Raw genomic sequence first — 14,264 nt, 5'->3', positions numbered from 1 at the left:
TCAGGTGTGTAAGACATTGTGACATGACAGTGCCATGGTTACAGATAGTAAACAGATTAGTGAGTTGTTTGCCCAATACTATGAGCATTTATATAAGTCTTGTGTGGTCCCTACAGAACAGATTGGGTCATATCCAACCACATTGCAGGTCCAAGTCTTGCGTGCGGGAGACACACAGGGGCTGCAGACCCCTCTGTCAGGGGAGGAAATTAGGGACGTTAATCAGTGGGCTCCTTTACGAAAAGAGCTCGATGGCCTCTCAGCTGAATTTTATAAATTGTTACGGGATCACATCTCCTTACCGTTGGAGGCCTATTTTGCCCAGGTTCTGTAGCGGGGGTTCTTTGTAACATGCTAATTTATCTACTATTATTGTATTGCCAAAACCTGGGAAGGACCCCTTGCTAATGGAATCTTACTGGCCTGTATCACTGATCAACTTTGAACTAAAATTATCGGCTAAGATTTTGGCCCATCATTTGGCTCCTCTAGTACCTGGGATCATCCACCCTGACCCAAGTGGGGTTTGTTCAGGCTTGTCAGGCAGTATAGAATGTGTGGAGGGTGATGGCAGTTTTGGGACAGGGGGCCACGAAACATCAGAGTAGACTTTTGGTGAGTTTGGATGTGTATAAGGCATTTGTGTGTATTGGGAATATTTATTTTATCTCTTGAAATGTTATTGGATGGGGGTCCCTTTCTGGATATGGTTCAGGTGTTATACGAGTCCCCCTGGTCAGCTGTTTTAGTTAATGGGATATTATCAGGGGCATTTGCTTTAGGCATGGGTACAAGGCAAGGCTGCCCCTTGTCTCTATTGCTCTTTATCTTATCATTGGAGAGTTTGCTTGCTCAAATCCACTCTGAAGGAGAGATAAATGGAATGATGGTAGGGTGTGAGCCTGTCAAATGTTTGGCATTTGCAGATGACTTGATGTTGAGTGTGTCCCACCCCTATCCCTCTGGTGCGCATGTTGGAGTTGGTTCAGCAACACAGGAAGATGTCTGGTTTTACTTTAAATCTTGATAAATCAGAGGCTCTTGCAGTGGGAGCTATAACTGCAGACTAGACTTCTCCTTTTCCCTTTAAAAAGGGATGCGCTACTTGAGCATATTCCTTCCTGTACAGGTAGCTGATGCTTATAAGGAAAATTACTCTGTTTTAATTCCTGCAAGTCAGAGGATTTGATAAGATTGCAAGAGTTGTTCAACAGTAAATGTAAACCCTCTATCAATTACTCGATCTCCAACAGCTTCTGCATTCCACGCTACCACAATTTTCTCTGTCAAAAGGTAGAAACAAATTATTGAGGCTCATTTGAAAGAAAGAGATGCTAGCCAGAGTGGTTCGAGAAAAGGAGAAAAGTTCCACCACAGCGTCCACCGCATCCTCATTGACATATTCTCAAGCTAGAGACAACACATAGTGACTTACCTAACCATAAACCAGCCATTCCTGGCTGTCCAGGTGTAGGTCAACAAGAGATTGCATAGTTCCCTTCTCAGTGACAAGGTCTTGAACATGTCTCAGTCCATGCTCTTTCCAACCCTAGAGATTGTGCTTAGAAAAGTCCGGGTTCAAGTCCAAGTTTCCCAATAAGTGAATCAAGCAGGTGGAACAGGGAGATATCCAGAATTGCTTACAAATCCAGTGCCAGGCCTGTCCCATTGATTCCAAAATCGGATGTTGTGCCGGCAAAATGCAGGTAATACAACTGCTGAGCTGGGGCAACTATTTGCTGTTCCAGTGCCAAAGGCATATAAAAACAATAGTCCTTAATCCAGTCAACCAAGTGTTGCATCAAACATGCAACATCATAATGTCTCAAATCTTTTAAAGTCAGCCCCCTTCCCCCCATCCAAAAGGATGGGCTAGCTAATGCTATACGCTCCGTAAACTCAAGGGCAATTTTGCCCACATAGTAAATAAATCCAATGACTTTTGCAATAAAATATAAGTTTTTGCTTCAGCTGTATGTGGAACCTCAATCTGCATTCCAGGCAGGAATAGCTGTGACTGCATATTGTCCTAAGTGCCATAGCATACCAGCCACTCTGTATCATGTGTTTTGGACCTGTGCTCCTATTCAGCACTTCTGGGCCACTGTGGTAACTTATCTTTCTAGATTTCTGCGTAAGCGGTTGCCTTGTCAAGCTGATTTTCTATTGTTTTCTAACTTTCTTTCATTGGTAATGAGGAGTGCTACTAACTGCTTGTTTGAGTTGTTTCTTTTGGCCCGCAAATGCATTTTGAGAAATTGGAGATAGCAAAGACCCCCCCTCAATGCCGGAGTAGAAGAATGACATCTATGCATTGTTACATATGGCGTGTCTAGATGTCAAGAGGGCATCACTTGCTGCATGGTGGCATTTCTTACAGATTTTGTCACCCGTTTGGGACAATATGTCTTCTAACCACAGCTTCCTATTGAATATGTAAAATTGTTGGGGGGTGGGTGTGGATGATACTGTATTGGTTTCTTTCCAGAACCACTGTGAAGAACTAACATATGTGGCTCAATTTGTTCTGTCCTATTTGTTACTTAAGTGCTGAAAACTAATTAAAAAAAAAAAAAGTTAAAAAAAAAAAGTAGGGAACTATAGGCCAGTAAGTCTGATGTTGTAAGACAGAGAATAGTGACATTTTTAGAATCCAGTGGATTACAGGACCCAAGGCAACATGAATTCACTAGAGGTAGGTCTTGTCAGTCAAATCTGACTGGGTGACCAGATAATTGGATAGAAGAAAAGTGCCAGATTTGGTGTATTTAGATTTTAGCAAAGCCTTTGATAGTGTTCCACACAGGCATTTAATAAATAAACTGAGTGCTCTCGGTATGGGCCCCAAAGTGACGGACTGGGTCAGGAACTGGTTATGTGGAAGGTGAGAAAGGGTAGTGGTCAATGTTCTGAGAAAAGGGATGTTACCAGTCAAGGTTTGATTCTTAGGCCTGTTCTTTTTAATATTTTTGTAAGTGATATTGCTGAAGGGCTCTCAGTTAAGATTTGCTTCTTTACGGATGATACTAAATTCTGCAGCGGACACCCCCTGACAGTGTGAACAACATACTGTAGTAACATAGTAAATGATAGCAGATAAAGACCTGAATGGTCTATCCAGTCTGCCCATTAGTTATATCCATTAAAAATACATGATTAAATTAACTTGTCTCTTCTTTGATATTTCTGGGTCATAGATGGTAAAGTCCACCTGGTATTGTCCTAAGTTCCAAATGTAAAGAAGGACCTAGCAAAACTTGAAGAATGGTCTGAAATTTGCCAGCTAAGATTTAATGCTAAGAAATGCAAGGTAATGCATTTGGGCTGCAATAACCTGAGAAAAACCTGAGTTTAGGGGATGAAAAACTTTGGTACATGAAAAAGGAGTGGGACTTGGGTGTGATAGTATGTGATGATCTTAAGGTGGCCAAACAGGTTGAAAAAGCAATGGAGAAAGCTAGGATGTTAGATACATAGGGAGAGGTATGGCCTATAGGAAAAAGGAGATATTGATGCCCCTGTATAAGACTTTGGTAAGACCTCATTTAGAATATTATTGTATACAATTTTGGAGATTGCACCTTCAAAAAGATATAAACAGGATGGAGTCTGTCCAGAGGAAAGCTATTAAAATGGTTGGTGGTCATCATAAGGCGTATGGGGACAAAGATCTCAATATGTATACTTTGGAGGAAAGGTAGGTGAGGGGAGATATGATAGAGATGTTTAAATACTTACATGGCTTAAATACGCATGAGGAGAGTGTCTTTTATTTGAAAGGAAGCTCCAGAATGAGAGGGCATAGGATGAAGTTAAGATGAGATAGGCTCAAGAGTAATCTAAGAAAATACTTTTTTACTGAAAGGTTGGTAGATGCATGGAATAGCCTCCCGGTAGATGTGGTGGAAAGACTGCATCTGAGTTCAAGAAAGTGTGGGACAGGAAGTTGGGATCTCTTAGGGAGAGGAGGAGATACTGGATAGGATGAAGATGGGCAGACTGGATAGGCCATTTGGCCTTTATCTTCCATCATGTTTCTATGTTATTCAGAGTGCTTGGCTCTGAACTGTAGTACAAGTAGGAAACTAGGTTCCATTGGGGTCTTTAATGCAGTCCACAAGATATACTGTAAAGTGTTGGACACATAGCAGACACTGTATTTGCCAGAAAAACACATTCTCCTATTGGAATTTTTTCAAAAAAGCTATAGGTAACGAGATGAATGGTATGTCATTTTTTATTTTAAAGAATCTGTACTTGCTATATGCTGGGAATGCAGACATATGCAAGCAACAGCACCCATTCCATAGACCACTTTACAACTTTTTGTTATTTCTGAGATTTATACTGATGTGGTTCATTCAGTTTTGTTTTACTTCTTGACTATTTACTATATTTAAATGGTTTGCTATTGCTGTTCTTCCACTCTAGCACTGGTGTATTTTAAGCTAGTCATTTCTACCTGCTCCTTTGTATTGAAACCAGAATGGGATTTGATACCCGAACCTTCATTCAAGGCTGGGTATTTCTTCCTCAATTTTATAATTCCCTCACCTCACATACCTAGTCTGGTCATTGCAGTAAGACTGTCCTGAGCTCCTTCCAGAACCCTGTCTATTTCCCTCCCCTCCCAGATGGTTGTGAATAATCCATCTCCACCATACCCCACAACCACCTTAGGCATGGAGAGTCCAACTCGGGGACCAAACCAGGACTCTTCTATATCATTTGCCACCTAAGCTCTTTTCCTCCCTAGCACCTTACACATGTCTCAGTTATGCTCAGCAGATACAAGATATTCAAAGAGACTGTCCTATAACTAGTTAAAAATGTTGAATGGTTGTCTCTGTATAGATCCTTGTTTACTATCCCACTCTCCTCCTCTTTAATTGAAAATGGTTATAAAATGTATTATCGCCTATCGAGTATGTGTGCGGGTATGGGGAACCTTTGTTGGAGGGCTTGTAGTCAACTGGGAACCTTTAGACATGTATGGTGGGATTGCCCTTTTATGAAGGGATTTTGGAACATGATGGGGCAAATATTGGTGGGGATGACACACAAGCATTGTCCACTACTGATGGAATGTTGTTTGCGCAATGCTGCTGTCCCTGGGTATGATGTCCAGGAACATAGGTTAGTTATTTTTGTTTTTACTGTGGCGTGAGTGGCACTAGTGAAATGATGGTGTTCTGCTCATGTTCTGGAGTGTTGGTATCTCATAGGGCACTTGGATTATGTAAATTTAATGTGTAAATTGACGGCGTTTCATCATCAAGCATTTATCCCCTATCATAAAGTATGGGATAGTTTTGTGGCCTGGAGGTCTACAATTAAATGTTAATATCTTCAACTTAGATATCTTAGGTTTAGATTTAACAGGGAGGGGGGAGTCAAGGAGGGCAGGGGGAGGAAGTTTTTGGAGTATATTGGAAGTAATTGCATTGCAATGATTGTATAAAAGTGATGTTTTTGAAACTTTTGAATAAAAACATAAAAAATGAAATAAAATAAAAATGCTGCCCAAGCATATCAAACCATTTCACAATGATAGTTAGAGACTATTCATTTAATCTGAATGTGCTGAACATGACTGTAGTGCTCTAAAAAGAGCTCTATTTTTGTAAAAGTTTTATAAATAAAAAATTAAAATAGACTTCTTGGAAAAAGTGAGGTTTATTAATGTTAGGGATTTCTGAATATCTAAACCCACTAACACATGCACCTAGAAACACTGCACACGATGTAAAGCACACTGATTTTTCAATGAACTGCAAAAATACCTAGAAACAGAAGTCATATATAGCTTTAAAGTTAGATTTTCAATAAAAACATTGATCTGTGCATATTTAGTGACACAACATTTACTCATATCTGCTACAGAAGACTAGGGGCCTTGCCTATATGTTTGTCAGTGCTGAAATATGAACAGTGTTGCTCCTGACTTCACTATGTCACAGAAAGGTGATACAGGGTACGCTGTTCTGATGAAACTATCAGAGAAAAAAGGAAACTTCCTGTTTTAGTATACAGATGCACCAGGAGCCAACGCACTGGTATCCACCCTTCACTAAACCTGTCCTCCATTCTATCCTGTATTCTTTAAAAAGTATGCCACAAATGGAGCACCACCATATATAACACACACAGTATGATCTGGGAGAAACACTATCATTTATTCTGTAAGTACATAGCACGTCATTGCACATCAAAACTTCAGGGGGCATGAAAGGATGTCTGAAGAGTAAGAAATACTCACTCGGAGTTGAATGTTGGAAGGCATTGAGAAAAAAAACACCATAGTTAGGCAGGACCGTTAATGATTTTAAACATTGCTGGACACAGGACAAGACCTAAACATGCACTCACATTTGCCATCATGGTGGTGGTTAGTGTCACACTAAAATAAAAATAATTCTGTACAGTATATTTGGTCATGTGCTATTTACACATTTTACAAACACACACACTTCTTGAAGTGAAGTTATTTCTCTAAATCTGGTCAGCAGAGTGACTCACAAAAACATATGAATTATTAGTGCTCCACATAACGAGTTATGACATCCAGCTTCCAAACTGGCAGTGCACAATAATACAAGCACACATTCTGCCTATTTCTCTATGCAAATGAAGAAAAACTGCTACGGAACTTTGGTGATAAAATCATTTAAGTTAAAACAAGACATTGATTTTTCTCTATCCATTAAAAAGGTTTTATTTGTTTTTTTTAAATCTAGAACGTGAAGTAGCCACTGAAGTGGGCAACACTGGCAAACAAGATCTAGTACAATAAAATACAATAGACATTTAAATAAATAACCTTAAAATCTGAGGTTGTAGAAAATAAAGATGGGAAGGGACAAAAACTATTTTTTCTGCACAAGCAAGAATGGCCTACCTCGTACGAAGACTGGTGTAAACAAGACAGTTCAAAAAGAGGAGAAAAAAGGGTAAAGCAACGAAAAAAAAAAAAATACTGACCGAGGTAAGCAGTATTCTGCTTAGTGTAGAAAAAGTGGATTATGGTTATAAAAAAAGAAATAAATCAAGATAGCACAAATTCAATTCAATCCAATACCCATGCAGAAAGACATTTCATGCTTTCTTGTTTAGTTTTGTGAAAAATTCATTTCCTGTCAATTTACTGATTATGTCCATTGGCTCATTTTTTATTTTTACAAGGATGAACATACTACGAAACAGAACACTGTACATGCTTTTTTGTCTACAAAAAAAAATATTTGCTTAAAATAGTGTTAGTTCTCTGTACATGTCAATGGACATTAAGTGTATAAAAAAGGAAAAAAAAATGTCCCCACTGGAGTAAAAAAAAAAAATAAAAAAAAAAATATCTAGAGTATGAAACTTCCTTCACCAGTAATATGTTCATGTGAAAATTCAGCAGAAAGACAGTTGCTTTAAACAATAAAAAAAAAAAAGGTTAAGTTAAACATCTTATGTAAAACTAGGTCAGTCAAGACCAGAACATCTCTGTAATATTAGTGTCTGTACTATAAAGCCAGATAATCAGTGGCATGGTAATGCACACAAAGGGCCAGGAAATCCCTTCCAAGCATGCGGAGAATGCGCAGGATTTGGCAGCAGGCTTTTCACACTCTTTACCAGGTTCCAGGTAGTTACGTGCGATGAATTTAAGGGTCTCATCCAGCAAAATGACAGGTATTGAGATTTTCAGCACCATGAGCCACTGTATCAAGTTTAGAGGAGTGATCTGGAAGATGAGCTGAGAAGTAGGAGACAGAGGTTTAGTTTTATAATATTACATTTATTTGTAATTAAAAAGATGCTTACCGTATATACTTGAATATAAGTCGATCTGAATATAAGTCGAGGCCGCAATTTTCCCCCCAAAAAGGAAGAAAAATGATTGACTGGAATATAAGTCAGGCGGCTTAATATTCAAGTGCCCTGTCCTGTCAGGATCTGCACCCAGCCTCCTCCCTGCCAAGCTCTGCACCCATCCCCCTTCACTCCCTCCCCTGTCAGGCTCTACACCCAGCACCCTTCCTTCCTTCCTCTGTCAGACTTTGCACCCTCCCTCCCAGGCTGTGTACCCTGCCCTCCCTCCCTGCCCTATCCTTATACCTCCTCTGCCAAGTCCTGGTGGTCCAGAGCTGAAGTGTGCAGGAGCGAGTTTTCCTCGCTCCTGCCTGCTAACCAGCTGCCACGAGATCGGGTTTCTTCACCCACTGAGCGGCACCGAACAGGAGAGCGATTTGGCACTGCTGCTCGGTGCGGAAAGCTCGCTCCTGCCCACTGCACCTCTGGACCATCAGGGATCAGCAGTGAAGGTATGAAAAGGGCAGGGAGGGGGCAGGGTGCAGAGCCAGGTGGCGGCGACCTGTAATAATTCTGGGAGGGGGACGCCGGCTCAAATATAAACCGGAACCCCCATTTTTGGGCCAATTTTTTGGCCCAAGTATCCCAGTTTATATTCGAGTATACGGTATATATCCAAACCTGTACTAAGACACTTCAATTCAATTTACAACAAATACCACAATCAAAGACATAAGAAATCGCACATTATAAATCCAAAATAAAAAACGTCATCCCTTATCTGAAACTACTTAAAAAGCAGTGATGAATCAAATGCACTTTCAGCTTCCTTTTGAACAGTTTAAAATTCCATTCTGACCAGACGTCATTTCACAGCTGAGGAGATGCTGACATGGACCACACTGCAATTGATTTTACAACACTTGAAGAGCACACTAGCAACAAATTGGCATACTAAATGTAAATAATTTAATGAAAAACCAGGAGAATAAACTTTAGATTACTGGGGAATTTTAATCATGCAGAACTGTGCACATTAAAAATTAATTTTAAGCTGCCTATCAGGGGTAACATTTGATCCTTACTGGGTGTGGAGAATCAGTTTTAGTCACTGGATGTGGAAAGGACTCGTATAATGCTCAGAGCATGTCCTGTGTGAAGATGGAACTATACTGTCTTGGGACCACTTGTGATGTCAGGCCTAGGTTTTTTTTTTGCCTACAGACAACTGAAAAACTATGTGCAGTAGAATACTGAGGTCTAAGCTCTCATTTGGGTGAGAGTTTGTGCCAATTTGATAGATTTCCAGATGATGGCCTTTCTGAGTCTGTGCTTCATATTAATTTATATGTGGCCAATTCTGCACTATGAGCATGCTGGAACATAGATTTGGGTATGCCTGTAGAAGTTTTAGAAAGATTATTTCATCAAATTGGTATTGAAGAGCTGTGGACTTAACATAAGAGTTGCCATACGGGGACAGAACAAAGGTCCATCAAGCCCATATCCTATTTTCAACAGTAACCAATTCAGGTCACAAGTACCTAGCAAGATCCCAAAAGAGTAACAACAGATTCTATGCTGCTTATCTGAGAAATAAGCAGTGAATTTTCCATCTTAATAGCAGCTTATGGACTTTTCTTTTGGAAAATTATCCAAATTTATTTAAACCCTGCTAAGCTGTTTCACCACATTTTCTGGCAACAAATCCTAGAGTATAATTACATAATGAGTGAAGAAATATTTTCTCTGGTTTGCTTTAAAATTTACTACTTAGGAAACCATGTACCAAAGTAAGCTAGTTTACATGCATTAAAATTGATGCTAACAAACATGTAAAATACTATGCCAATGCAGTTTAGTGTGAAATTTCAAAAGAAGCAGAATGACAATCGCCCTATCAATCAGCAACTCACTAAATACATTTGGGTATTCTTCATTTCCTGCTATATCTGTGGGAGACAATTTCATAGGGAATTTTCCACTTTCAAAGTCTACAGTAGTAGTATAAAATTGTCTCAGAGTTTATTTGTGTATGTGTGCCAACAAGATGGTATGCAGGCAATCTTGGGGGGCACAGCAGGAGCAAAGAAAATGTGCACACATTTATTTCTGCACTGCTGGGGCTGGATCTCGGTGCCTATTTTATAAAAAGGATAAAGGCATTGATATTGACTTTATAAGTTCAAAATATTGCCTATTTGAAGCCTATCAAATAGATGCTCAGTGATATAAATCAAGTCCTTAATGTGCAAATAAAGATTTCAAGTCATTCACTTACCGGTAATGGCTCTACATAGAGAATAAGGAAATGGAGCGACATGGACAAGCAAATAGAGCCTAGAAGCCAAATGTTCTCCCATGGTGGCATCCGCAGAAGGGACTGGTTTTCTGACAGACTGAAGGGACAGTGACAAAATGAAGTTTCAGTTTTTAAATTGTTTTGTGATTCAGCATGACATGTAACTCTTTAAATACATTTCAAACTATGAACAAGACCACAAACACAGCCAGAAAACTTGCTTTGGATATTTTAGCAATGCTAAAATTATAACATAAATTGGATTAGCTGGGGGACTGTACCCTCTCTGCGCCTAATAGGGACTAAAAGGCATGACATTTTTTTCAGTGGTTACCCCCCCAACTATGGAATACTCTTCCAACCCCAGTAAGGGAAGAAAATAATCTAAATCACTTTAAAGGCCTACTTAAGAGCCATTTATTTAAGGATGCTTTCAACATTTAAGCCCTACTAATTTTCCTTTTAGTCAGTGCCCTCTTTCCTATCGTTCTCGCCTTGTTTCCTATCCTATTTCAATTGTATTTCTTCCTCACTTTCCTGTTGTCTCCTGTAAGTCTTGTAGTAGATGTTCTTGACTAGTTACGCCATTTGATTAATGTTGTTTGCTCTTTTTTAATTGTTTGTTATTGGCGTTTTTAATTTTTATCTGTTTTCCCCATATTTTAATCTGTATCTCGCTTAGAAGTCGGATAAGCGACATTATCAAATTTTAATAAAAACTTGAATAAACCCCACCCCCCTAGCTAAGGAAAATTGTGTCATTCTCAGTAGAAGTAAAAAGTAGCTTAGAGCAAAAGGCTGCATACAGGAAAGCAAAGGTTTGAATCCTGCTTCACTCACTGGTACTTTTATTGATTTTTGTCAAATCACTCCATCCTCCACTGTCACAAGCACGAACTTAGATAGTAGTAGTAGCCTTCCAGGGCAATATACTACATTTTGTAAAGTGCTATTAAACTAGCTACCTAGAATGCAAAGTTGTATTTTTCAATTACTCTTAATATCTTATACTGTTTAGAAAATTTTCATCAGCAAAACTACCTTTAAAAAGGGAATCTGGCTATATCTAGTTAGCAACTTTATTGGTTCTGGAGGAAAGTGGATTACTGCCAGGCTCTGATAACTTTTTGATTAACTTAAGAATTATTTGATGCTGTGAGACTCTATAGGTTCTTCTTTTTTTTTTTTTATAATTCTTTATTCATTTTAAAACTTTCATCAAGTGTACAAAAATTGCAACACAATAACATAGATTTAACCACTTGTACATCTTATCATTATAACTTATAGTTGTAAATATAACCCTCCCTCTCCCATCCTGAAATCCTTTTAGTAATTTTATTTTTCATATAATAGAAACCCTCCCCCTACCCCACCCTTATCTTACATATTAAATATAGAAATATTAGGAAAATGGCATCAATCATGACAAAAGGACGTTAATGGTTCCCAAATTTTAATGAAGTTTTTATAATTTCCATTTTGCACCGCTATTGATCTTTCCATTCTGTATATGTGGCAAACTGAATTCCACCAAAATTTAAAATTGAGCCTACTATGGTCTTTCCAGTTATTAGTAATATGTTGAATGGCTACTCCGGTCAAAATCAATAAAAGTTTGTTATTACACATTGATATCTGACTCTTTTTTCTCATAGACATACCAAAAAGTACAGTATCATAAGTTAATGATACGTGATTTTCCAATAAACAATTTACTTGATCCCAGATTGAGTTCCAAAAGGCTAAGATATGGGGACAATAGAACAAAAGATGATCTAAAGTCCCTATATCCAGATTACAATGCCAGCATCTATTAGACAAAGAACTATTTAACTTTTGCAATCTAACTGGGGTCCAAAAAGCTCTATGTAACAAAAAAAACCAAGTTTGTTTCATAGACGCTGACATTGTACATCTCATTCTCCAAGACCAAATTTGTGGCCATTGAGATGCTGAAATATCATGCTTAATCTCAATGCTCCAATATCCCTGAGTATTTTTAGGCTTTTTTTTAACCAATTCACTAATAGTTTTATACCAGTGTGCGGCCTGATGTCCCAAAAAGTCCGCCTGAAAACATAAAAATTCTATGCTAGGTTGATTATTCAAATTTTTCCATTCAGGGAACCCTGCCTGAATGGCCTGCTTCAATTGCAACCAACGAAAAAATTGCGATTTGTGAAGCCCAAATTTATGTTGCAATTGTGTAAAATCCAGCAGCTTACCATTAGTAATTACATCATTTAAAGTTCTGATACCTGCAATTATCCAATGTTTCCAGACGATCTTAAAACCGCCAATTTGAATCCTGGAGTTTAGCCATATGGATTGATTCGTTGACTTATTAATAGTAATTGCTGTTAAATTACTGACAAACCGTAATGTTTTCCAAGTATCCATTATAATTCTATTTTCTTTGTACAATCTGGGCAACTTGATACTGAGCACATGAGAAAGATGTAAAGGAAACATGAGTCGCCATTCCAAATATAACCAATCAGGAGTATACTCAATGAGATCCGGGAGGACCCAATACATACCTTGACGTAAAATATAGGCTTGATGGTACCTATAAAAGTTTGGAAAATTTACCCCGCCCTCCTTAATTGGTCTTTGCAAAGATGCTATAGCAATTCTAGGAGTTTTACCAAGCCAAATAAATTTTATAATAATCGAGTTCAATTTTTTATAAAAAGATCCATGAAAAAATACTGGTATCATACCCATTTGATAGCAAACTACAGGTAGAATCATCATTTTAACCGTTTGAACTCTCCCCCACCAAGATAAATGTAATGGATTCCAATGCTCACATAATTCCGTAACCTTTTTTCATTTTCTTTTACAGTCTCATCTACTGTATTTTTAATCCATATTCCTAAATATTTTAAACCATCATCCTTCCAAACGAAAGAAAAGGACTCAAACATACTTTTTAAACAATGTACATTGAGTGGAAGAAGTTCAGACTTATTCCAATTTATTTTATATCCTGAAAATTTACCGAACTTGTCTATCAAGTTTAACAAACAAGGAATGGAGGAAACAGGATTTCTCAAATATAATAAAATATCGTCTGCATAAGCAGAGAACTTATATTCCCAATCGTTACGAGGAATACCCTGTATCCCCTTTGCTTGATTAATAGCTAATAATAGGGGTTCTAATACTATATCAAAAAGCAAAGGAGATAGTGGACAACCCTGTCTAACTCCCCTATGTAAATGAAAACGATCTGACATTTTATTATTGATATATAATCTTGCCATAGGGGAGCTATACAAAGTCTGAACCATTTGAATAAATCCTGAACCTATACCAAACCATTCCAATGCTTGATACATGAAATCCCATTCCACTCTGTCAAATGCTTTTTCTGCATCTAAAGATATGGCAAAAGCCAGATCATTCATATTTTTAGTTAAATTTAAAGTGTGGAATGTCAGTCTTGTGTTACTAGAAGAATGTCTATTCGCAATGAATCCAGTTTGATGTACATCAATTATATAAGGGAGAGCCTTAGCCAATCTCATAGCCAAAGTTTTAGCCAGTACCGTATTTTCACGCATATAACGCGCGCGTTATACGCGTTTTTACCTACCGCGCATACCCCTCGCGCGTTATATGCGTGAGCGCGGTATACCAAAGTTTTAAAACATAGTTCCCACCCCGCCCGACGCCCGATTCACCCCCCCAGCAGGACCGCTCGCACCCCCACCCCGAACGACCGCTCGCACGCGCTCCCATCCGCACCCGCATCCACGATCGGAGCAAGAGGGAGCCCAAGCCCTCTTGCCCGGCCGACTCCCCGACGTCCGATACATCCCCCCCCCCCGGCAGGACCACTCGCACCCCCACCCCGAACGACCGCTCGCACGCGCTCCCACCCACACCCGCATCCACGATCGGAGCAAGAGGGAGCCCAAGCCCTCTTGCCCGGCCGACTCCCCGACGTCCGATACATCCCCCCCCCCCGGCAGGACCACTCGCACCCCCACCCCGAACGACCGCCGACTTCCCGACAATATCGGGCCAGAAGGGAGCCCAAACCCTCCTGGCCACGGCGACCCCCTAACCCCACACCGCACTACATTACGGGCAGGAGGGATCCCAGGCCCTCCTGCCCTCGACGCAAACCCCCCTCCCCCCCAAGAACCTC

General features: G+C 39.4%; 1 protein-coding gene across 2 annotated transcripts in view; it reads right to left on the bottom strand.

Annotated features, from left to right (window-relative positions):
• ATP2A2 (ATPase sarcoplasmic/endoplasmic reticulum Ca2+ transporting 2) overlaps nt 1-14,264 on the bottom strand; it is a 189,595-nt gene that overhangs the window by 30,399 nt on the left and 144,932 nt on the right. Inside the window, exons 19-20 of one of the 2 annotated variants that reach the window (XM_033955387.1) lie at nt 10,082-10,199; nt 7,624-7,744 (exon numbers count right to left, since the gene is read on the bottom strand). In XM_033955387.1, coding sequence (XP_033811278.1) covers nt 7,624-7,744; nt 10,082-10,199 — 239 coding nt within the window. Of the gene's footprint in view, nt 1-6,155; nt 7,745-10,081; nt 10,200-14,264 lie in introns of those variants that run through there. The other variant, XM_033955386.1, reaches the window with a different exon arrangement.

The sequence above is a fragment of the Geotrypetes seraphini genome, chromosome 8 (assembly GCF_902459505.1).
Source record: "Geotrypetes seraphini chromosome 8, aGeoSer1.1, whole genome shotgun sequence".
In the NCBI taxonomy this organism is placed as follows: Eukaryota; Metazoa; Chordata; class Amphibia; order Gymnophiona; family Dermophiidae; genus Geotrypetes; species Geotrypetes seraphini.
The sequence above is the reverse complement of the archived record's forward strand: the minus strand, read 5'-3'. Positions and strand labels throughout refer to the sequence as shown.